This window comes from Plectropomus leopardus, chromosome 1, assembly GCF_008729295.1.
Source record: "Plectropomus leopardus isolate mb chromosome 1, YSFRI_Pleo_2.0, whole genome shotgun sequence".
In the NCBI taxonomy this organism is placed as follows: Eukaryota; Metazoa; Chordata; class Actinopteri; order Perciformes; family Serranidae; genus Plectropomus; species Plectropomus leopardus.
In genome coordinates, this window is record NC_056463.1 from 3,435,079 (window position 1) to 3,458,925 (window position 23,847).

The window sequence follows — 23,847 nt, forward strand, 5'->3', positions numbered from 1 at the left end:
ATTCATTTTAAAGAAAAAAAAGAGAGCAAAGTCAAATTTTTCCTTCAAAATGAATACAACATGTATGATTTTTTAAAAAATTGAATCAGTAATTAGATGTTTATACTTACTGATTTTGGGCAAACAGGAGCGTCCGGGGTAAACCTGTACGACAACATGCATCTCGCTTACATATCGCCCCTATTACTACATCTGCAGACGTTGGAGATGAATATGCCCACCAAGAAGAAGAACCTGCAGATGGCGCTTTGCTTTTTTGACATCGGCAAAGACATCGGCGAAGACATCAGCGGAGACACCGGCAGAGAATGGGAGCGGAGCGGACATCGGCAGAGAATGACAGTGGAGCGGACAATCAGAGACACCGGGGAGAATGACAGTGGAGCGGACACTGGCTGAGACACTGGTGGAAACCCCAGCAGAAACACCGGCAGTAAATGAGAGCACAGTGGACATCGGCGGCCCCTGCTTCTGTAACTACATAGCCAAAAACATGGGTGAGAACTTGTTGTCTTCTAACAATGTAGCTACTGTAATAATTGTGCGTTTAGGCGACTGGAGTATAAGTTTGCTGCCACCAAGTCAGAGCTGTCAAATAACCACAGAGAGTAGCTCTGTAGAGAAATATAACAACTTTATTGACAGTTTATATATAGGACACAATTCATAAAACGAGAATTGGGCACTGGCTGCGAAGATACCCACACGTCCCCTACTATCATCCACTGCACACATTTTAATACAAAGCTTGAACTCTAACTTATGGCACACCTATTGACACTGCGCTAACACCCTCTTGAAGGCACCGAAATTACAGTCACATCACACTCTTTGTTATGCACTGCACTGCACACGTGACCACGCCATAATAAGAAGTAGGAATCTATTGGCTGTTGTGCAGTCCACATATCACATTTCCCACTAAAGCCCCGCCCACATTATTAAAGTTATTAACTCTTAAAATACCGTCCAATAAAAGGCTAAAAAGAAGTATGAAGTTAGGTAGGACAGTATGCTATCCAACTCCCCAGGGAAATGCTTCGTTGGACGTTGGCATCGGCTTCAGCAGAGCTTCAGCGGTACTTCAGTGGAGCAGTGGCGGCCATGGCACTCACAACAACTGGCCATGGCTATCTACAGGAGGTGTGTGGGCCTCCGCTCCTAACAGGAACCACTAAACCTACCTGTCTTCATCGCCAGCAGCTCTTACCAGCTGCGAACGACACCCTCCCCCCTTACCAAAAGTGCCATACCAACCTGAGGGCTGCTCTCTCCTGACTGCCACTAAGTCAGTATTTTTTGTTTCTTCTCACAGTCTCTTCCGCCTTCCCGCCTGCAATCAGGCCCACCTGCTACCAGTTCAGTCAGTGAGTCCGGCTCTCAGTCACATCACATTACTATGTAGAAAAACAGTTTCAGTGTCATGTGTGCGGTTCGGTTCGGGTCATTGATTAATGCACATGTTTATGGGTCGCCCATAGGGCGACCTGACCCGCGCATCATTGATTGTAATGTCCACAAAAGACCAGCGGCGGACATCAGCGGCACAGGCGGCGGAGAATGAGAGCGGAACAGACACCGGTGGCGGACACCGGAGAATGAGAGCGGTTCTAGGGTGTCCCGGCAGACGCCACACCCTCTGCCCCCAATCACATAGCCTAAAAGATGGGTGAGAACTTCTTGCAGCAGCGGCACCTAACTGTGGCACCTCGTGTGGCACCCCCAGATGCCGCAGCTAGGTGCCGCTAGCAGTCGCAGCAGATGCCACTGGTTGCCGAGACGTGCCGGGAGGTGCCAGTGCTTGTGCCAGTGCTTGCCAGGAGGTGCCGCGAGGTGCCAGTGCGTGTGCCGCGGTTTGGCGGAGGTGCCGCGAGGTGCCAGTGCTTGTGCCGCAGTTTGGCGGTTTTTAATATCACACAATTAATATGAAGCATGCTGAGATTGTGTTTACCGTGTTCATGAGAAGTGGCTAAATGAGCACCCGCCTAATGTGGTATTCACGACTTTATAAGTAGACGTGAAGACCCGAGAGCCCCGACTTCACCACTTTGTGTACACGACTTCCAATTCTGTTGACACGAGTTCACGAGTTTCATTTAAACGCGGCATTGAAATTGTCGCTCCTCCATCAGTTGAATGTTCAGTATTTCGAATTCTACCTGAACGCACCGCCGTGTGTGTAGAGCCGTTGCCATGGAAACGAGACCCAGTTCGTATCCCTTGGATAAATAAAGCGACCGAGACTCAAAACGGCTGATTAACGTCAACGTTAGTCCGTCGTGACACAATGGGAACACCTGAAAACGCCGCAGAAACCGACTACAAAACTATAAAAGCAACTGTCATCCGTGGGAATAACCTGGTGAGCTTCTTTCATGTTACTTATAGTGTAAAAAAGTGACAAACTTCACACACGCTAACTAGCTAGCTAACTTAAATGACGTAGTTAGCTAACCAACGGCTAAAGCAGCGTGTATTTTTACATTTTAGTTTAGCTAAATACAACAAAAAGTTAAAGCAAACAAAGACTGACTAAACTACTTTTTGAAGCACCAGTCTGTGGAAGGCACGTAAAGACTGCATTTATTACTTAAATTGTTGGTTAGTCAACATTAACCAACATATACGCAGTTATCTTTTATCGTGGTTTAGTTTTTAGCATCTTCGGATATCAGATATCTGATCAGGATAAAACAATGTCGGAGGACTAGCTGAGTGTTGCTGACCTGTTGTTACATATTCTGCTTCTTCCTTTTTCAGCAAGGAAAAAAAGCAGACGGTTTCCAGAGTTTCGTGCAAGTTGATTTCGATGGAAATGTGCTGGGAGAGTCAGACAAGACGCCCGTCCACCCTGTGGAGCAGTGTGTCCACTACGACTTCACCTGCAGCTTCCACTGCCCCAATGACACTCAGGCTCTCAGTGACATCGCCCATAAACCTGTCATAGGTAAGCAGAGTTTGAAATTGTTGTTCTGTCACTTGATATCGACATAAGCTGTCTTACACTAAAATTTCTAAATCAGAGTTTTGGTCTGTCTCTACTTTGAACTCTTGTTGCTGCTGTGACTCCCTGCATATTATCCACCAGTGTCTCTTTGATAGCCTCACCTGACTGGTTATGTCTACATGATACAACATGATCATTCATTCATTCAATTCAACATTTTTTTTTCTTTATTTGATCTCAATAAATTCATACGTCTTCTTTAGTCAGGTACTTTCACACAGTTATTTTATTCTTTTAGTTATAAAAAATAAACAGAACATGGTGTTTTTCACTTGAGATATTTGAATAAAACTTCCATCACACTTAAATAAAATTGTCGTCCCAAATATTGCATTTACATGCAAACCAAATTCATCCCATAAACTAGTGCTTACATGGAGTGTAAATACTTATAATAATCTTTACACCATGAGTAGATGTAACACCAGCTACCATAGAATCCCAGTATGTGGCCTTATTGTAAGTCAGTGTTGGATTGTTGTTGTTAGGTTTCAAAAGGACTTTAAAAAGTTTCAATAGAATTGGCTTAATTGTGAAAAACTGCCTTCAGCCTTTAAAATTACATCATTATTTTTTATTTTTTTTAATGCGCTAAACACCGGCGATCCCAGACAACATTCCTGTCTTTAAGTGGCTGTACTGGGCTGAGTTTTAAAGCTAGAGTGATGATACTGGTATCACATTAAATTAGAAAACCTAAGGAATCCAGTGGCACCAACTGTGTCAGGCCTGCATGGCCATTTTACAGGTATCCCTTGACCTCTCACCCTAAGATATCTCAATTAAAATGTTACGCTAGTCCCATACAGTTTAGCAGTTGCTGCAGTGGCAGTGTGTTCAACTCCAGCTCATGGCCCTTTGCTGCATGTCCACCCCTCTCCCCCCCCTCTCACGCTGTCACTCTGTCCTATCCAATAAAGGCAAAAATGGCAAATTAATCTTTCATAAAAAAAAACAAAACAAAAAATGTTGTGGAAGACTAAGGTCAAAGTGACGTCCTCAGGTTGGCACATTGTGATCAGTCATATGTGGCCTGTAGCGGGGAAGGATCTGCATGAATCAAAGAAAGCAACTTACTGGCATCATTTTAGATTATGTTATTATGATACTGAAGATTTGTCATCTAGGTTTTAGTATAGTTCTTATGATAATTACTAATTTTAATATTTCATGGAACATTATTTATTCTAATATTGCTCTTAGTGTAATTGCAATGCATTTAAACACACTTTCGTAATGTACTTCATACTGTGCACTTGACACTGTATCCACAACAGCATTGTATTGTTTGGGACATCATTGTGCTGGCCAAAGGGGCAAGATTTTTGCTCTTTTTGTATTTTTGTATGATAAGATGCAACAATAAAGTGATCTGAATCTGAACTAAACTGGAACTCCTGAAAATAGCAAAAGTTGTCATTTGATTCCCAATCAGTACAATCTGATAAGAATTGCTTTGTCAATGTGGATGTTAAAACTGTTTTAAAATGCAAAACAATGAAATGTTAAACATGCATTAAAAAATGCAATTAATTACCAAGACTATTGAAATTCGGAAATCATTATGAATCAAAAAAATGAATCGTTTGACAGCCCTACTAATTTGTAACAACACTGGTGCTAATTTTCTTACCACTGAGCGAATACAAAGGAAGGCCTGGAGTTTTCATGCCTGTCTGCACAGCCCTCAGTTTTAACTGTTTAATGGTTTTGTTGTTGTCAGTGACGCTGAGAGAGTTCCTGCCTGAAGAGAAGAAAGTTGAGGCGAGGACACCGGTGCTGGGCCAAGCTGTGGTCGACCTGCTGCCGCTGCTACAAGGTACAGCTGAATCTGTCAGAAATGATGGGTCTCAACGTGGAAGGTTAAAAAAATTGTAAGCCCTGTTTACATGGCATGACTTTCACTGCAGGACTGATCATCTCTTCTGTCTTCAGGTCAGTGCAGCTTCTCGTCCACAGTCCCTCTGAATCCAGTAACCAGCTCCTCAGCCAAAGAGTCCCCCCAGGACGCCAGCAACAAGGTTGGTTAGTTAATGACGCTAAATGATAATATCGCTCAGTTACTATAAGGGGTAGGATCTCTCGATGCTCTGTATTTTTGCTATTATTATTATTATTATACAAGTGTTTAATTTTACAGTTTATAGGAAAACGGAACACAAGACATGACACTTACATCTGTGTGTTGACTAAAAACATATGACATGCGTTTGAATTTCTACTGGGGAAATGAGATGGCAATAGATTTTTGTCGTTTTTCATACAGCCCTTTCTCAGAAGGTAAAACTGATACCTCTTGTCAAATATATTTTATTCATGTGTTCCGAGTTTTTATATATTAAATGTTGTTTTGCTAGTTTTTAGTGGATTAGCTATAAACATACATTCACATGTGGTTATTTATCATTAATAAATTATTTCTCTGTTAAGTTTCAAGGACATTTACCATTTAACAACGTGTTTTTGTACATAAAACAAATACATTGACAGTGATATAAGATATTACCCATACTGCCCATTCCTGGTATAGATGCAGTTAAGATCAGGACAGCACTCCAATTATAACTTTTTTTTAATTGCCACATGGACGTTTTCTGGCCAGACACCCCCCTTCAGTGTGTTAATTAAGTCAACACATGAACATATACAGTGTATCCTAGCAGAGGGAGCCAACATTTTTAAAATTCAGAATCACAGTAATTGTTCAGTTCATATGTATTTAAATCACAAAGAAATAAACATGAAATAAACATAAAAATAAAATCAACAAGTTAGTAATGAAATAATAATAATAATAATATGAATAATAATAATAATAATAAATAAAATAAGTCACAATGTAAAAACAGGGTATGTAAAAACAGGCTCTAAAAATGTTCACTTTTCATGTGTTGACTTAAAGTAACCCCACTTGTGGGCTTTTTTTTGTAATATTGCTGAATCCTCACGCTGAAGTAGGGCGTCTGACCCAAAACATCTGTGTGGATAATTTTAAAAAAAAGTTATAATGGGAGTGCTGTCCTGATCCTGACTGCACTGATATCCATTTTCAGGATTTGCACTAGTCTCAAAAAGTTTAATTGCCAGTGAGCGCGTTGTGTCTTATTTTTACCATCCCTGGTATAGTTCATCCAGAATGCGAAGGCAGCAGTTAGGGCCAGAGAGAAGCAGTTGGCCGCCGCAGTCATTTTAAAGTGGAGGAAGAAGGTAATCCCATGGCCAGTTTTTAGGCCACATAAATAGCATTTTCCAACCAGTGTTTGGAAACACTTTGAACCTCAGGTAGGAAAACTCTAGGACATTTCACAGCCATTGACTTAATAATGATACGATTTAACAGTCTGTAAATAACACGTGAATACGCCTCATAATTTGCCCCCCCTGCAGGAGCCGACCCTGGAAGTGTGTGTCAGTGTGTCGGATCCACTGCTCTCTGAGGCTGAACTCTCGGCCTCCAGCCTGCTGAAGGTAACAGTGGAGACAGCGTACTCCGTCCCTGAGTCATGGCTGCAGACGTCCTGCTCATACACTGCTGCCCTGGAGCTCCCGCTTACTGCAGAGGTGAGTGTTAGACCCATCTGCTGTTACGTAGCTTATTCAAGCTGTTTTATTAACCCTTAAATGGGCAGGAACATATTCAGTATAAAATTTCTCATGTATCTGGGCTAAAATTGTTCAAAAATGTGACCTTTAGTTTCCAAATTACAAATTGTATCTTCCAAGATACATTGTATATTTAGGGTATAAATACAACACTTTCCTCTTTATTCAATAATTCCTATGCAACTTCTTCTAAAAAAAAATTGTTTTGTTCAATTGTTAAAACCTGAAAAATTGTTTATTATATATACAGTATGGTTTGAACACTTGACACAAATCTCTGTGAAGACTTTGAATAAACAACAACCTCTTCAAATTTAATAAACAAAACATTTAATTCCTATTTTCATACTGTCATCTTCTGTGTGGTGACACTACACCATCAATATCCCACCATGGACAGTTTTGGTTAGTAGAGTGAAGAATTTGTCTGGCGCAGTGAAACAAATTGTTATAGCAGCCTTTAAATCTGATGAACCATCAGGTAGCAAAACAATAAAAAAAAAACTAAATAGCAATCAAATGTCTCACACCTTTATATAATTGATAGTGTTTAGAAAAAAGGCCTAAAACACAAGTATATCTGTGAGTGATTATTGCTGATTTTATACCCTTTTCTGGGTAATGTGTCCTCCAGGATACAGACAGTGAATGCCTAAAATCAAAGTTGTGATAATGCAAATCATTATTTTTCAACAAGAACATATAACGTCATCCCGAAACAAAATTCTCCCAAATTTTAATAAACATGATTGTTTTTAGACTTTGATGCCTATTGTGAGAATATATGAATGTTGGCATGAAGTCACATGATCTGATTAGTTGACCCGTCTCCCCCTTCAGTGTTTCATATTATTAGGTTCACTCACTTAATGGCCCTCCGTCCACAGCCTGTCAAATGACTGTATTCCCCAGGATACAGAAACCATTTAAGGGTTGTAAACAGAACTACTGGCAGTCATATTACATTTCTTTTTTTTTTTTTACCATTTTAGGCGAGTGAGCTAAGATTATCATGCTGCACAGTGTTACTCACTGTGTTGAATCAAAATGAAACACAAGCTGCCCCGTTCCAACTAACTTCAAATCTGCATTTTTCCAGGGTGAAGGATTTTAACAGTGTGGCTCTTCTCACTCCCAGAAAGATCAGGTGCTGGTGTTCAGTGACGGGCAGCTGAAGGCCGGAGGACAGAGAGAGAAAAAGGGCCGACAGAAGAAGAGGCCCCATCACGCCCTGCTGGTCCCAGCAAACCGGTTCCTTCCGGATGCCTTTTGCCAGGCAGAGCCCATTCAACAGGAGGACGGCGAGCTGACTGCTTAGAGGTAGCTGCAAATGTGGCCTGACCTGCTGCAAACAGCTTTTTGATAGCAAAACTGATCGATTTTGCAGTTGGGGAACTGTCCATATACAGAATGAAACTGTGAAATCGAGGATGTCATGTGAATGCCTTTCATTTGATCACATGAGCAGACTTAAAGCTCCAGTGTGTAGACTTCAGGGAAATATTTTGGCAGAAATGCAATAAATTAAAATATTTCTTTTCTTTAGTCTATAATCACCTGGAAACAAGAATTGTTGTGCTTTCATTACCTTTATAGTTACATAGGGAGCAAATCGTTGTCCTCAGAGTCCACCTATGAAGCACCAATATGGCAGCTTAACAACTGCTCTAGATAAGGCCATTTGCATTTTCACGAAAGCAACTGTAGCAAAGAATGTTTGTTTTTTTTATGTGAAACTAGTATATCTGATACTAAGTTTGGAACATGTCAAAAATGAACTCAGCATGGAGGCAGGCTCAGTTACACCGTCAGTTACACAGTTGAAGGTCTAAATGTTGCAGGACCGGGAGTTTCGTAGCGAGGCAGAGATCTTGAAGACCAGGGTGAGCTGGGACACAGAGATGTGCTGCTTCCTGGATGCAGGAGGAACAACCAGGTCAGCTACACACACAAGTCACTCTTCCTCCTGTCCGACCACCATGCTGCCTGATGGCTATGACTTTAACAGAATTTTGTAGAAAAGGACAGGCATCAGTTTCTTCTTTGCACTACAGTATGTCTGTAACTTATAGGATTTAAAAACTTTTTTTTATACAAAATTATCAATTTTCCGGTGTGTCTTTGAAAACTTGATCAGTGCATTTCAGACCAATTCAGGAAATCAGAAAGTCATAAGAAATGTCTTCAGGGCTGTAACAGGGTTAATGCTATGATGAAATGCCAAATCCCTGTAAAGAACTCAAACAAATAACTGCTGGGAAAAAAATCATCGCGAAATAAAATAAAATTATAACCGCCATAACCAAGCATCAGAATGCAAGTGAAGTGAACTGAGGCTTTGGACGTGTAAAAACACATAAAAAATACAGAAAGAGAGATACAGATAGAGAAAAAGATATGAAAAATATGTGTTTCAGTGTTTATTTTCATTTCAGGCTGCGGCAGAAGATCACTGAGAGCAGACTGTGGCCAGTGGAGATAATGAGATCGTCAGCTCCGCTGTCAAAGGCCACAGAAATGAAGACGGTGAGACGACTTTGTTATCAGCCGATAGGTTTATAATGTTTTAAAATCTCCTTTCTGTGCCTTATTGACCCTGCAACATTAGCTCTGTAGCCAGAACCAAATGTGAGAAATGGGGGAAACATCCACGGTTGTTTCATCAGGAAAAAATACATTTAACTTTTTACTTCTCTTGTTCTGTTTTGAGATGTCTTTCACAAGTATTTAAACCTTTGAACCCACAGCAAATTGGTGTGATTTTGTTAAAAAAATTGGAGAAAAGTAATGAGCAACTTGGTTACAAATGTTTCACATAGACTTAGTAATTTATTTTAAAAAGTAAGTGAAAAAAAAGGAAAAAGAAAAAAGCTGGGGAAAAACAATATTTATAATCACAATTGCATATTGTCATTGTCTGGCATAAACCTTTTGTCTCCATATTGCACTATTATCATTTTTTGTTCTTAAAAAAACACGTCTATTGGTCCCCCTCTACGTCTATCAGTGGGTTTTACCATTTCTCAACCAATAAAACATATTTTAAAAAGCTTGTGACTAAACCTCCTATCTCAATTGGATCCTTTTAAAAACAATATTTCTCTAATTCCTGAAAAATAGCAGTTTTGGAGATTGGAGATAGTTTATGTAGATTTTTTTCCAGGTTTCCTTGTTATTTTTTGTTTGTTTGTTTGTTTGTGGGGTTTTTCATCAGATAATTTCATGCTAATTTTTTGGGTCATTTCATTAGTATGAGATCAGTATTAGCATGTCACGTACGTGTGTGTGTGTGTGTGTGTGTGTGTGTGTGTGTGTGTGTGTGTGTGTGTGTGTGTGTGTGTGTGTGTGTGTGTGTGTGTGTGTGTGTGTGTGTAGCTCTCTGAGGAGAACCCAGAGATCCCCTTCCATGGCGTGGCGTTTGTGGACTTGGGTCTGCTGCTGTATCCTGGAGTGAGCCGCATCCGAGGAGCTTACAGTATTCAGCCCTTCTCCGAGGCAGAGTTGCTGAACAAGGTCACACAAATACACAAATGTAATTCAACAAATGTAATTCATTTCCGTTAGTTTTTGTTCATGTATTTACATATTTCGTTTGTTTGTTTGTTTGTGTTAAGTATTTTATACTTGATCTGAGTCTGTGTTTCCTGGCTCAAGCATCATATAATGTCTACCTGACCTATATGAAGGGAATAATGTCTGCTTTTAAAGGAATATTTCACCTGCATAATTATCATTTATATATTAATTACTCATGCTGTGTTAGTCGGAATTTGTGAAGGAAAGTTTGGGCTGTTTTCTTTCATGGCGTGGGTGAATGAAGCAGTGATGGCACTTGCCATAGGCAATATAAGCAGCCGCCTGGGGCGCCAACCAGAGAGGGGCACTTAAATAACATCCAGAAAAAAACAGTTCAAGTGAGTCATCTGAATAAAGCGTGACGCAATCTTTGATGAGTAACATCAAAGTTATCGTGGAGTCAAGTCGACATCAGAAGAGAGTGGAGAGATAAAAAATGGGGGGAAAAATACAAATCCATGTTGAAATTGGCAGGAGGAGAGCTAATAAACATTAGCTTTTAAACAGTTGGCCACGCATGGAGGTTTCATTGAGTAACGCAAAGAGTAAAGTATTTAGTATTTATTTGTTTGCACAGTAAAAACAAAACAGCAAAACTTCAGTGAAATAGAAGCAGATTGTGCAGGTTAGATACAGAAAACCGCTATAGGTTTATGATAGAATCTCACCTCGAAATAAATTACAAAAGCAAATGTAGATCATACAATTTTAAGAAATAAGATCAAATAAGCATAGGATCAATGAAGTACAATAAGAATATCTATTCTAATGAGCTCTATTCAGTAAAAATGAGTACTAGGCAAAGGTAAATTATAACGTCATGACATTTTCTGTGTAATCTTGTAAAATGTAGTTTCTGGTGAGAAACTTGAATAACTACAGCTGTTTGAAGGAGATTTTTTTTGTTTTCACAGCAATGTGAAATAGATATTAGAGAGGGAATTATGATATATCTAGGGCATCAAATATGCTACTACCACTGGAATAAAGAAAACAGCTAACAATGTTAATTAATTAAAGTAATTAGGGACCAGGTTTTACCATAGCAAAACTATCAAAACATCCTTTTCCAAATACTCAGAACTCGTGTAGAATAATCCAATTTTTGTGTATCCAGTCGCATCTTCTTTGCTTTCAAAGCACATTGCCTTGCCTTCAGCCCTTTCTGACTGCGACTGAAAGTGAAACTTATTAAACAATGAATTCAAGGTAATACGACATTTTGTATTGCTTTAACTGGAGTCTGATGAAATCATCAGTATCAGTTTCATCTTTGTGAATGCATTACAGAGATGAGCCTACAGGCTGTACACCGCACATCCCTACTGTGTCGTGTGAACCATGCAGTGAATAAAGTAGTCCGCCAAATAACCCTGACACCGGTCCTATGGGCTGTGGACTTTTCAGCCTTTAAATAAAGTGAGTTTTATTTTGTGCTTAAAGGCCAAGCGGAGTGTCAGTGTGTTAAAGGAGCAAGCCAAGGCTGCAGCCCAACAGGCCAAAGCTCGTGCTGGCTCGGCCACAGGCTCCCACAAGGGGAAGGCCGGGAAGAATGGAAAGGGAGTGAAGGAATCCAAGGAGCCTGCCAAAAAGGTCAGCGGGGTTATGATGATCAGAAGGGATTCATTTTTACATCAAAGTTTAATTAAAACCATTTCCAGGGCTTGGAAAATTGTATTAGACATGAACTGTAAAACAAGTCCCTAACCCTTTAAAACCTGGAGAAACATCACTTTTCTTGTGCTGCTTTCAGATGCCTTTGACAAGTAATTAAACCTTTGAACCCAGAGCAAATTGGTGCAACTTCTTTCAAAAATATGGGAAAAAAAGGATAATGATCAACTCTATATGAAATGATCCACAAATTGCTAGAAATTAGTAGAATTAGAAAATTATTTTTAAAAAGCTAGGGAAATACATCCCTGGAAAAGAAAAAAAAGCCAGTGAAAAGCTTTATTTCTAGTGATCATATTTATTTTTAGCCTCACATATCCAGTAATCAATATGGCAGCAACAAGTCAAACAAAGCAGGATGTCTGCCGCCGACAGTGTGGTTCATGTGTGTTTTACTTTTTTTCAGGTAATTTTCTTGTACCTTTTGCTAATTTCTTGCTAATTTTGGGGTCATATCTTCTTTTGCTGCTCATTGCCCTCATATTTTTGACAAAAATCAACCCATATTGCTCAGATTTCAAAGACTCCTCAAAACCTAGTCTTTGAAACTTTCTAAGAAGTCAAACCAACAGTTGATTTTGTACCTCTAAGACTACTGATTTCACCAGATTTCCAGCAGTGAAAACACAACAGATTTTTAGTTTCACAAAACTATAACCTTAAAAGTTTAAAATTGTATATCCATGTTTTGTTTGTGAAGCTTTTGTGAAGTTTGGAGCCTGACATAACCTGTATTCATTATGGCAGCAACCTGTCAATCAGAGCAGGATGTCTGCAGCCGACAGTGTGGTTGACCCCCTGGTTGAAACTGAGCCGCACGTCCGTACGGAGGGAAATGTAAGATATGACATTGAGGTTTAATCTTACACTAGTATACTTGTCTAAAGTAAGAAAATTGTCAAAACACAATTTAGTCGTGGTCAAACGTTGTCTATAAATGTGCTGCTTAAATCAGTGGCACTTTGTAGTTTATGCTATGACTATTGTTAACTCACTAAATAAAAGCTAACAAATAATATTCATTTACTGTGTGTTTTAATTTAATGTCCTACTGTAAACTACGACTAAAGTGATATCCAGTCTACATGCTTATTGTCTGTAAAGCCCTCAGCTTATTAATTCCTCCTTCTTGTTAATGGCAGATGTATCTGGAGGCCAGGACTTATATCATCATTGAGATATCCGTGGAGAAACCGCTGGTGCCCAAAACATCTCCGGAGGAGCTGGCCAGAAGGTAACATGCAGTATTTGATTTAAACAGTTTTCAGCAGTGATCCAGAATGAATATCAGCTGAATTTAACCAAATGTTTTTTGCTTGTATTGTGATAGACAATATTCCTTTTAAGAAAACTTTTTTTTTTTTAATATGCGGACAATTTGTGGAAGAGATTTTTTTTTCAAAATTATTGATTTATCAATACACATCGGTTAATTTTATGCTGCACACAAGTACCAGCTGCTCGTCCTTACACTCTCTTAATGTAATATTTGCAACAGTCATTCTGCTGTTCTCTGCTACTAACCGAGAAAAGAAAAGTTGTCATTTTGTAGTTGTGTTATATTTATCTTTGAATAAAAATGTAAAATTTGGGGCGCCCAGTAGTTCAGTTCAGCGGGCGCCCCATGTCCTCGCTGCAATGGCTGCGGGCTCGATTCCGACCTTGGCCCTTTCCTGCATGTCACCCCCTTTCTCCTCTCCCTTTCACACTAAAGCTGTCCAATCAAATAAAGGCAAAAAGCCCAAAAATAATCTAAAAAAAAGTGTATTCCTTCATTGTCAAATTTTCCCTGTGGCATCAAAAATTGTATCTAAAATTGATTAAAGTCCTCACACTGTATATAGGCAACACTACTGTGGGCGCTGAGTCTGAGTGGGCCTGTAATGTGGTACATAAATCCTGTAAGAGTCTGTGTCCACAAAGTTGGACCTGGTTGTATTGATTTCACTGTCTCGATAAATTGGGGTCGCCCCTTGGTTTTCTGACTAACTGTGGGACACAAATAAGTGATAATGTGCTGAGATTTGTCTGTATTTCCTGCAGGGTGAGAGCGTTGATCCCTCCCAGACCTCCACTGCCAGCAGGTCCCAGCAGAGCAGAAAGAGTAATACACACACACAGTCATATTAATACACAGACACATACAAAATAAACCACACACTGGTGGATTGTTGCCTCCTTGCTGATTTTCTCCACGGGTTTGTCTTCCTGCAGGCGGTGCTGGACTTCCATAGGCAGGTAGGAAACGTGGTGGCTCATGTTTCAGACCAGTATGAGGAATTGTTCGGAGCAAACTGCAAGTCATCAGAAGACTGCAGCCGGGAGCAGATGAAGCATCAGCTGATGGGAGCGCTTAATGTCTCTGCGAGATACTTCACTTTCAAGGAACAGATGAAGGTCAGATCAACTGCACACATCCCTGATAGACAGATAAAACTCACAGGAACCCTGAAAATGTTTTCTAGAGTGGATCCGTTGCCGATTATGTTTGATTTTTTACTGGTGGTGGCTCTTCTGTTGCTATTTGACCACATTAATGTGTGTTTCTGATGTGCAGCACTCAGTGGTGAGGATTGTACGAGACAAGATGCAGCGGACAGAGCCGTTCACTGACCCTCAGGAGTTAAAGGCTTTTGTCAGCAAGCTCTATGTGTACTTGGTGGATGAGATGCACATAGCTCTCAACAAGGTAACACACACACACCCCCACACACAACTATTTCTATTGTTGCGTGTTGTGTTATTGTTTCTATTATTGTTGCTGTGCATCTCTCTCCCTCTCTCTTCCTCCCTCTCTTTCTCTTTCTCTTTTTCTCTTCACAGGTCCTTCCAGAGACATATAATTTTATAATTCATCTTAAACTGTATTAACATTAATTAACAAAAGACACACAAACCATTATTTAATTAAACTCAAATGTTAATAATGAAATTTAAGGTGTGACTGATACTTATGGCAGCTATGCACATATGTATAATAGAATAGAATTGAATAGAATAGAAATACATTATTAATCCCATGAGGGAAATTGTTTTGTTATAGCAGCAAATAACAGAACAGCAACTAAGTGAAATATCTGTTAAAAAGACAAAATTATGCATATATATATATAAGAAGGCACTTAACATAGACTAATTTAGAACAGAATAAAAAAAAAACAATACTAATAATAAATATATGTACAGTATGTACAGAGAACAAACTAACAAACAAATAAGCCAAAAAGATTAAAAAGAGCAACAAAAAAGAGAAAATGTGCAAATAAATGTGCAAAAAGTGAAGATGGATTTAGTATGTTTATATACTGTGTATGTATGTTAATTTTCATTTCAGGAGATTTATTCAGAGGATGTCGATGATGTCTCCGTGGACGAGATCCAGTTGAGTTCTTCCCAGCTCAGACATTTTGCCAGAGAGGCTCAGCTCACTGGGGATTTTCAGCAGGCCGTTCAGTACTACCAGGAGGTGTGTTTACACGCTTCTGCTCCTCACTCAAAATAAATGAGGAAAAAAAACACCTCTGTTGATCCACTCTTTTCAGACCTTTAAATCAAAACGCATGCCTGTGACTGATTTACGCATAATTTATTGACTTGTCATCACAAAAACACCTGAATTTTCTTCTTCTATGCTTATCTCTGTCTATTTACTTTGGAGCATATCAGTGTCTTGTGTTTTGTTTTGGGGTTTTTTTGCATCAGGTGACCACAGGTCATGTTGCAGCAGTGATTAGTGAGCAAACAAATGACACTGGCTGGTAAAAACTTTGATTGTGAGTTTTGTATGTGTTTCCGTGCAGCTGGTGGTGAGACATCCCAGTGAGCCCTCACACAAGTTTGAGTGGGGAACCCTCTACATGCTCACTGGAGACTACATGAAGGCCAAAGAGTGTTTCCATGGTGCTGTTTCCATCCAGCAGTTACACCAACCCAGGTCAGAAAATACTCAATAAGAAAGTATAAGTATAGTCTTATTTATATAAATAAGAAAGTGCTGCCATTCTCAGTTACAATACTTCCAAGGCTGCGATGATGGTGCAGAGATGCTGAGATATGGAAGACATGTCAATGACCAATGACCAATCAAGTGCAAAATAAGCTTTTTTTTTTTATCAGGCTGGGGGGCTTAAAGAGACAGGTGCTTAAACCTTATCACTTACTGTCTGTAACTAGAGATGTCAATCATGTATAATTTTAGATTTGAACTGTGACCCTACGCATCACAACCAATGGGAAATGAAAGGTAGGATCAGAGGCAGCCCAACTCAACGTTTCACTGCAAGGAGATTGAAAGTAATGTTCAAAGAAGCAGCCAAATGATCAGATTTATGCAAAAAAAAATAAAAAAATAAAAAAAGTGAACTGGGACGTTAAACCTGTGTGTCTGTGTCCTCCTGTTTCTCCAGCCTGATGATGTGTGGGGTCTTGGCGACGATGTTTGAACATTACGAGGACGCCCGAACCTTCCTGGAGCGAGCCACCAGCATAGACCCGCCCAGTGTGGTGGCCTGGACGCTGCTAGGTGAGATGAAAGTCTGTTTTTCTGCCCAAAACACATACAGACTGTTAATAATGACACTCTTTTGTCAAATATTAGCTACTCTGGGAATGGTTGCAGCTCCTGTGAGGCTACTGCACAAGACAGTTTGAATGATATTGTCTGTGGGTATTTTTCAATAGTTGAATAGTTTGATGCATTTTTCTCTTTTTTTCAATGTGAAGAAATGACTGAATACCAGATATTCACTTCCTATTAGGTACTTGGGTAAATGTTCCTTTACAACCCAATCACCCAAAAAAATGTTGGAATTGTGTGTTTCTTCAAACTATGGATGTGTGTGTTTTTTTATGTTATTATGTAGTGGATATTTTGACACTTTATGTGTTTGTTTATGCACAAAAACACCTGGTTATGGTTAGTGAAGGACATGTTTTGGCTTAAAATATTCTCCAGGGGGCAAATTCTCATGGATGTAAGTTAGCAACCCATCACCGTTTTTCAACTTGTTTTGTTGTTTGTTGGTCTCGTACTGTTCTTTGGCAGGCATCTCATCTACGTGTCACGCTATCCACCCCACATATAATTCATCACTTTAAAAAACATATATATGATACATGTGAAACGTGCAAATATAATGTATTTGTGATTTGCAGAAACTTACAATACTAACATTTTCTTCTGGCAGTTATACTGGCTTTTACAAGCTAATAACTTTAAATTGATCGGTCGGATTTTAGTACAGCATTTTAGTTTTTAAAATGCTATTTAGAGGCTTTTTGTGAAGATAAAAGATGAAAATCAAAAGCAAATACCTCTGAATGGAAATACACAAATATATTGAATATCAAAGAAATAAAGAAATCAGCTCCAATATCAACATTTAGCAACTTCTGCTGAATAACATATATATCATCTGACCCAAAATGACCCTGAGCAGTAAACAGAAGAGGTGCATGCTGGGAATGGTGTAGTCTCATTTCACGTCTCTGGGTCTGCTGTCCAGGTTTGCTCCATGAGAGCCGGAGCGAATCCATCCTGGCTGAGAGAGCGTTTCTGGAGGCCAGAAGGCAGCTGAGGGCAAAAGAAGCAGCCAAGCAAACACAGGGGGAGGAGGTGAAGATGGACAGGGAGAAACACAAGGAGGAGAAAAACGAGAAGCAGGAGGAACCACGAGAGGAGAAGGAGATGACCACACCTGCATGTCAGTCTCCCACTGCTAATCAAGGTGAGCTGCAGTGGGATTAAAACAGTCCACCGTGTTGTCGTCTGAAGTTAGTCCTGTGCTGCAGGTATAAACGCCTTGGAGAGGAAAGCAGAAACGCTGGAGGCGACTCTGGTGTTATATCTGTGCCAAGGTGACCTCGACAGGATCATGTAGGGTTTGGTTTGTACCTGAGGTTTTTCTCATTCCAGTTTTACTTTCCTCTAACAGATCTACTATATTTAAACTCTACTCTTGTCTTGAACATGACATAGAGCAAACAATTAAATAAACTGAGATCTGTTAGAATTCACATCCGGGCTTTTTGTTTTTTTCTATTAAATCCCGAATAACTAATTAAACCAACTAATAAGGAAATTGTGCATTTTTAATTTTTAAATACATTTCAGATTTATTGTAGTTTTTGTTTCATTTCTGTTTCTATAAGAACAAAAACCTGAAATGTAGGTAGAAGATGTTAATATACAACAAAGTCTCACATACAGTCAGAAGGTAATAGCTTAGATGCACTGTACTTATTTAATTATTTATTTATTTATTAATAATTTTGATATAGGCTGATGGTTGTTGTGTTCTTTTTTTGTCTGAGTTGTTTACAGTTATTACACTTACTGTAATGTTGCATGTTGTCACATTAGAAGAAAGTATAGGGCGAGTTGCGAGAGATGAAATAGGTTTGTGAGGGGTGCATTTGTGAGGAGCTGGTTTTAATTTTGGTTTTGGTTTTGTTGGGGCGGGGGTTAGAAATAGCAGGACTCACTTATATGTTGATGAATTGCTAAAATTGTGCATTTTTGTTATTTTTCTTTTTGTATTTTGCGAGTCAGTGAAGAGAACAAAAAAGTTTAGATGCACTCCGTTGGCATCTGCTAAAAATAAGATTTGTCTCATGTCCTCTGCCTGTCATGCACTCACTGAGGCTCTCAGTGCATTTCAGCCTGAGGGCCCCTGGCTCTGATTATGGGCTCCTGGAGCAGCCGATACTACCTGACAGTGTTAACCTCATTCTCTCTCAGACCCAGAGTGTGGAGCCCAGGACCCGGAGACACAAGGGCAGCCTCCAGTACAGCGTGTCAGCTGCAGATCAGCTCCAGCAAAACCCTCCTCCATCACCACCGTTTTCACAGAGACGCTTCAGTTCCTGCTGCAGAACGCTGCCCTGCAGGTAAAAACACAAACAGTAGCTGGTGGTTTGTCAAACTGACCAGCCAGCTGGACTCACACTGGTCAAATATTAATGAAAACAACCTACAATGTGCAGAACTGCTGCAGTGTCATTTTGTGACCCTCAGTTTAGAGTGTTATGAGGCAAAAGTGATTTATGACAGTTGTTGATGCTCCAACATCTGGACAATGACAGGGAGCTGTGAAAAAAGTCTGTTTTTGCAAAGTCAGCACACAATGTGAAAACAAAAATAATCTTATTTTGGTTTGCTGTTCAGTAGCCGTTTCTTAAATCTCCCATCAGAAGACTTTTGATTACAGCAACAAAAACATTTTTTTTATTATTGGAAATCTATATTTAAAAGCTAAAATTAAAAACAGCTCACTTGAACGTACAACCTGCACTGCTACCAGCAGACCACAAACACCAACTGGACTTAAACTAACACGCAATTTATCACAAAGTGCAATTATTTTCCATGTGCACTTGGTATATGTGTTTTGTTTTTTTTTTTACTTTTGAATTGTCAGTCTTGTTTTTTACTGTTTATACTGTTCTTTTTGCTTTAAATCTATTTATTTTTTTCCTCAATTCCTATTTTCTATTTCTAGTTTTGTGTCTTGTTTTTTTGAACTATTTATATTGTTCTTTTTCCCTCTTTATCTTGTACATGCCTTGCTTTGATATCCCTGTAACAATGCAAATTTCCTTGTTGTGGGACTAATAAAGGATTATCTTATCTCTGAAAATTTCAACAAAAATTAAACAACAAAATTTGGATGTTGTGGTTGCTCACAGTCATCAGCAGTCACCGTCTTCCTGTTGTCAGATGGCGGAGCGTGCTCTGTCTCTGGAGCTGCTGTGGTCAGACGGTGGACGCAGTGTCTCCTATCTTCAACATCTGGCCCAGTTGCAGCTGCTCAGAGGCGACTACTGCAGCGCCGCCACCAGCCTCAGGGAGGTGCTGTTTCACAGAGACCAGGTACTCACGCTCTGACTACAGGCTGCAACACTGAGTGAGGACGGGGTGGAAAATATTACAAGTACAGTGTGGTTCACTGTTTCTGCACTACTCTGATAAACTGAGCTGCCCAGTCTGTTATTTAGCACAAAATAAAAGGAAATATTCAAGTTTAGTTTTGGATTTCTCTCACTTCACGTCCTTAGTTGTGATGTAACTGACCTGATGGCATGACAGACATTGGCATTGGTATGTTAATGAACTATTTTTGAATCATTCTTTTCAGTGAATGCAGAGCATTTGTTTATTCCAATAAATAAAATATATTTTTTAATTTGGTTCAGTTTGTTAAAATTAGTGGGACTGAAATTAGCACCAGTAAGCAACTAATTAAGCCATCATTACTTCCTGAGAACTGTTGTCCATCAGATTTATTACACTGTTGTATTTTTCATTAGTTTTTATTTTTGTTATGTTTTTTTAGTTAGCTGTTAGTTTCCAGAGTGTTACCTTGTTTTAGTACAGTATAGTTTTAATTGTTTAAAAGTTTGTTTTTAGCAGTTTAGTTATTAGCTTTAGGGTTTTTTTTGTAATATGGGGGCTATTTGGGGGCTATTTATCAGCGCAGATTTAAGTTCAGAGCAGGTGTTACCATAGACAGTTCACTCACAGTCATGAAGACATCCCAGTTTCATCTGCACCAACGCCTCCACATGCTTGTTGTGTTGACAAATTGCATTAAATTGTCAAAGAGTAAAACGTTAAAGTTATATCCTATATATTTTTATTTTGTTTTAGTTACTTTTGTTATTAATTTCACTTTTTAGTTTTTTTAGATACTATTGTTAACCGCACAATATTGTTTATGTAAAAAAAAAATTTTTATTAATTTTTTTTTTCCCACCCAGTTTTAGTTCATTTTAGTTTCAGTTTATAATATTAACCTTGTTGTCCACCCTGTGAGCAGGATGCGGATTCGTGGGCTCTGAATGGTCACTGTCACTACCTGTGGGGGGCGCTCGATGATGCCCAGGAGAGCTACGAGCGGAGCCTGAACCTCCTGCAGCAGCCATCAGACTCCCACCTCGTCCTCCTCCGCCTGGGATCCATCTACCTCCAGCAGGGGAAGGTCAGACTCTGAGACAAGCATCACTACTGTCTGATCTGCCCCAGTATATTCATGTGTAATGTATCTGCTGATGCATTTACAGGAAAGCCTAGGAACTCTGAAATATTAAAATGAAGCATTCAACTCATATTTCAAGTTTTTCTAAGAATAGAAAGTTGGTCAGAAAGTGGAGTTTAAAGTGTATCTTAAAAAAGAGCATTGTGTTGTGGGAACCGGGCAGAAACTCAAAGGACGTCATTGTTAAAAATCTTGTATGAAGCAACTAACAACAGTGTAACTAAATATCTTATTTTTGTGTTTTCAACTTTCAGTTTGAGAAAGCCAAAGTTGTCTACCTGCAGGCCTGTGAGCAGTCTCCGTCCTGCCTGACCTGGCTGGGCCTGGGCACCGCCTGCTACCGGGTAAAACTCCATCTCCCCCTCCAGAGTAACGATGGAAACCTGAAAATATCTTTTAATTCAATTTAAAGAAGAATTTCAATTCAGTACAGATGATCTTTTGAAATTCTAAGTTATCAGAGAAAAATGAGGAAAAAGGTCCGTAGCATTCGCTTTTGCTCAAGAGGTAGAAAATATACAACTAGTAGAGGCCACACTGGGCCAAAAAACGCTCCCGCTGGTGGGTGAAGTAATGCAAAATGCTCGTCAAAAGATTTTGCAGCTTGTCGGTAACAAACAATATCGTATAACAGTTAAACAGTAGGGTAAAAATTTTATTCTGAAAACATTTCAGGCAAGAAATATGCAATACGGTAACACAATCTTGCTTCATATTAGATCAACAATGCCTATTTTTACCATTTGTTTGGTCTGAATTTGAGTGAGTGGGACGGCTCTCTCCCTCTCTCTCTCGATCCACTTCTACACTTCTTCCGTGGTGGCGGGTAAGTGTTAAAGGTAGTTAACATTGTTATTTCATCACCGAAACTGCTTGATTCAGTGTAAGGCATTGCAAGGTTTAAGTCCTGTCCCAATTTTACTGTGAACAAAGCCCAGGTTACTAATAATGATAAAAATAATAATAATAATACTCTTGATTTATGGGCACCTTTTAGGACACTCAAGGTCACCTTACAGATACAACAATAATAAAACAACAAAATATCAGGATATAAGTAAGACGATATACAGTTAAAAGCTTAAAAAAATGTAAAAGTTGGTAAATGTAGCAATGATCACAAAGAATAAGTAAGTCTTTAAAAGATGTTTAAGCTCTGGATCCCATAGAACATGAACAAGCAGGAGGTGTAGTGAGGAGCATGGAGGAGGAAGACCGGAGAGTACGGGAGGAGTGAAGGAGGGCAGAGAGGTACGGAGGTGCGAGGTTATGGAGAGCCTTGAAGGTCACGCCAGCGCTCACTCCCAGAAGTGAACGTTAATTTAGTGCACTGTATAGTCGAGTTGTTTCCTTTACTATTGGAGAAGGTGATCCTTTCTTGTGTGTGTGTGTGTGCGTCTGTGTCTGTGTGTGTGTGTGTGTATATGTATGTAGCTGGAGGAGCTGTGTGTCGCTGAGGAGGCTTTGACTGAAGCTAATCATTTCAACAACCAGCATGCAGAGGTGTGGGCTTACCTGTCTCTGATCTGCCTCAGGGTGAGTGATGATGACGACGCTCTGAAAACACACCAGCCGCGCCCCAGTTTGAGCGAAGTCTGTATTTCAAAACAGAATATGACACAATGGGCCAAAACTTCATCCTCAGTATCCCACGATCCTCATTGATTTCATTACCTTTGTCATGTTGTTATGAGCTCAGATGAAGGACGCACCTGTGTGACCTGTGTGTCTTCAGGAATGCAGCCTCTGAACTGGGACACAAATCAGCAGATTCACTGTTTCACCGTCTCTGGGTTTTTTGAGGCAGACTGTAGGGACCTGAACTAACCATATGATTAACATTTATTTACAGTCCGGCAGACGAGAGGAAGCAGAGCAGTTTCATAAATATGCTACACAGGTGAGTGAGTGTGATCGCTGTGATCACTGTGATCAGTTATGGATTTATTGTTAATTGTCAATAATGCTGCAAAATCTATATTTTAAAAATGGTGCTAATGAACAAGTAATTCTGCAACAGTTTCAGAAAGATTTTTAATGTCGCATTGAGTCAGCAAAATACAGGATTTTTTTATGCTGCATTTGGTATTTCTATTATACGTGTTAATGTTATCATATCATAAATAGATGATACATTTTGTCACAGTGTATTAATTAAATTTGTTCCTGTTGCTGAAGACTTTTTAAAAACTCTTTTCATTTCACATAAAGAAAGAAAAATCCTTTTCTCTGTTTTCCCGGTGTGCAGTTTAACCTGCAGAAGGAGTCGCTCCTCAGAGAGTTCACTGAGCTGAAGGATCAGCTCCGCTTCAGCCATCTGGAGTCCTGCTTCGGAACGAGCTCATGAATCACATGACCAAGTACTTTTCATACTCACACATACAGCAGTGTTTAAGGATTTTAAAAGACATTTTTATTGTATTTTATGCATTTAACACACGTGAGAATGAAACACATCCGGCTCAGATGATGGGTCAGATTTTACAAACAGAGGAGTTCAGGGACTGTCTGAGCCATAATGAACTTAAATCCTGTTCAGCATCGACATTATAAACAAACTCAAAGCAACACAAAACGTTTCAAATATATATAAAACAACTGCAATATAGTCTTCTTTTTAAAAATGTACAGCATTAACAAATGAAAATACAAAGGGCATGTGGTGACTGGTATCAACAGAATATTTTAAATCATTATCTCATTTCTAATAACATCTGAACAGCAACACTAGCCAGATGAGACGCTGTTGTTCTAAAACACCTCACCAGATTTTGGCACAATTTTTCCTGCGTTGGAAGGAAATGTTATGTGAAATGTGTGTTTGGCTACAAATCCTGTCAAATAGATTTATGAAGCATGCCTTTTTACAAACTGAAATATATATTCTGATTGGAAATCCATATCAGATGCCTTTAAAATAAACTCTATTGAATTATTTATCCATTGTATGGA

The 23,847-nt window shown here is 39.4% G+C and overlaps 1 protein-coding gene across 1 annotated transcript; it reads left to right on the forward strand.

Moving 5' to 3' along the window:
- Positions 1-1,905: 1,905 nt before the first annotated feature.
- Positions 1,906-23,809, forward strand: cfap70 (cilia and flagella associated protein 70). Its single transcript, XM_042486654.1, has 26 exons — positions 1,906-2,362; positions 2,761-2,947; positions 4,731-4,826; positions 4,943-5,028; positions 6,395-6,568; positions 7,749-7,924; positions 8,445-8,546; positions 9,046-9,136; positions 9,986-10,123; positions 11,630-11,779; positions 12,608-12,697; positions 13,003-13,094; positions 13,904-13,964; positions 14,075-14,257; positions 14,418-14,549; positions 15,195-15,326; positions 15,661-15,794; positions 16,267-16,382; positions 17,365-17,586; positions 18,600-18,748; positions 19,578-19,730; positions 20,677-20,838; positions 21,150-21,239; positions 22,330-22,431; positions 22,748-22,795; positions 23,144-23,809. Exons 1-26 carry the CDS (start codon positions 2,288-2,290, stop codon positions 23,240-23,242), a joined length of 3,240 nt encoding a protein of 1,079 aa, XP_042342588.1. The 5' UTR covers positions 1,906-2,287; the 3' UTR covers positions 23,243-23,809.
- The last annotated feature ends 38 nt before the right edge of the window (positions 23,810-23,847 follow it).

Bases quoted from the DNA above. Each gene is read 5' to 3' on its own strand.
- cfap70 (XM_042486654.1), top strand. From the start codon at position 2,288: ATGGGAACACCTGAAAACGCCGCAGAAACCGACTACAAAACTATAAAA. The intron at 15,327-15,660 runs GTGTGTTTACAC...GTTTCCGTGCAG, and splicing joins CCGTTCAGTACTACCAGGAG to CTGGTGGTGAGACATCCCAG. The intron at 22,796-23,143 runs GTGAGTGAGTGT...CCCGGTGTGCAG, and splicing joins TTCATAAATATGCTACACAG to TTTAACCTGCAGAAGGAGTC.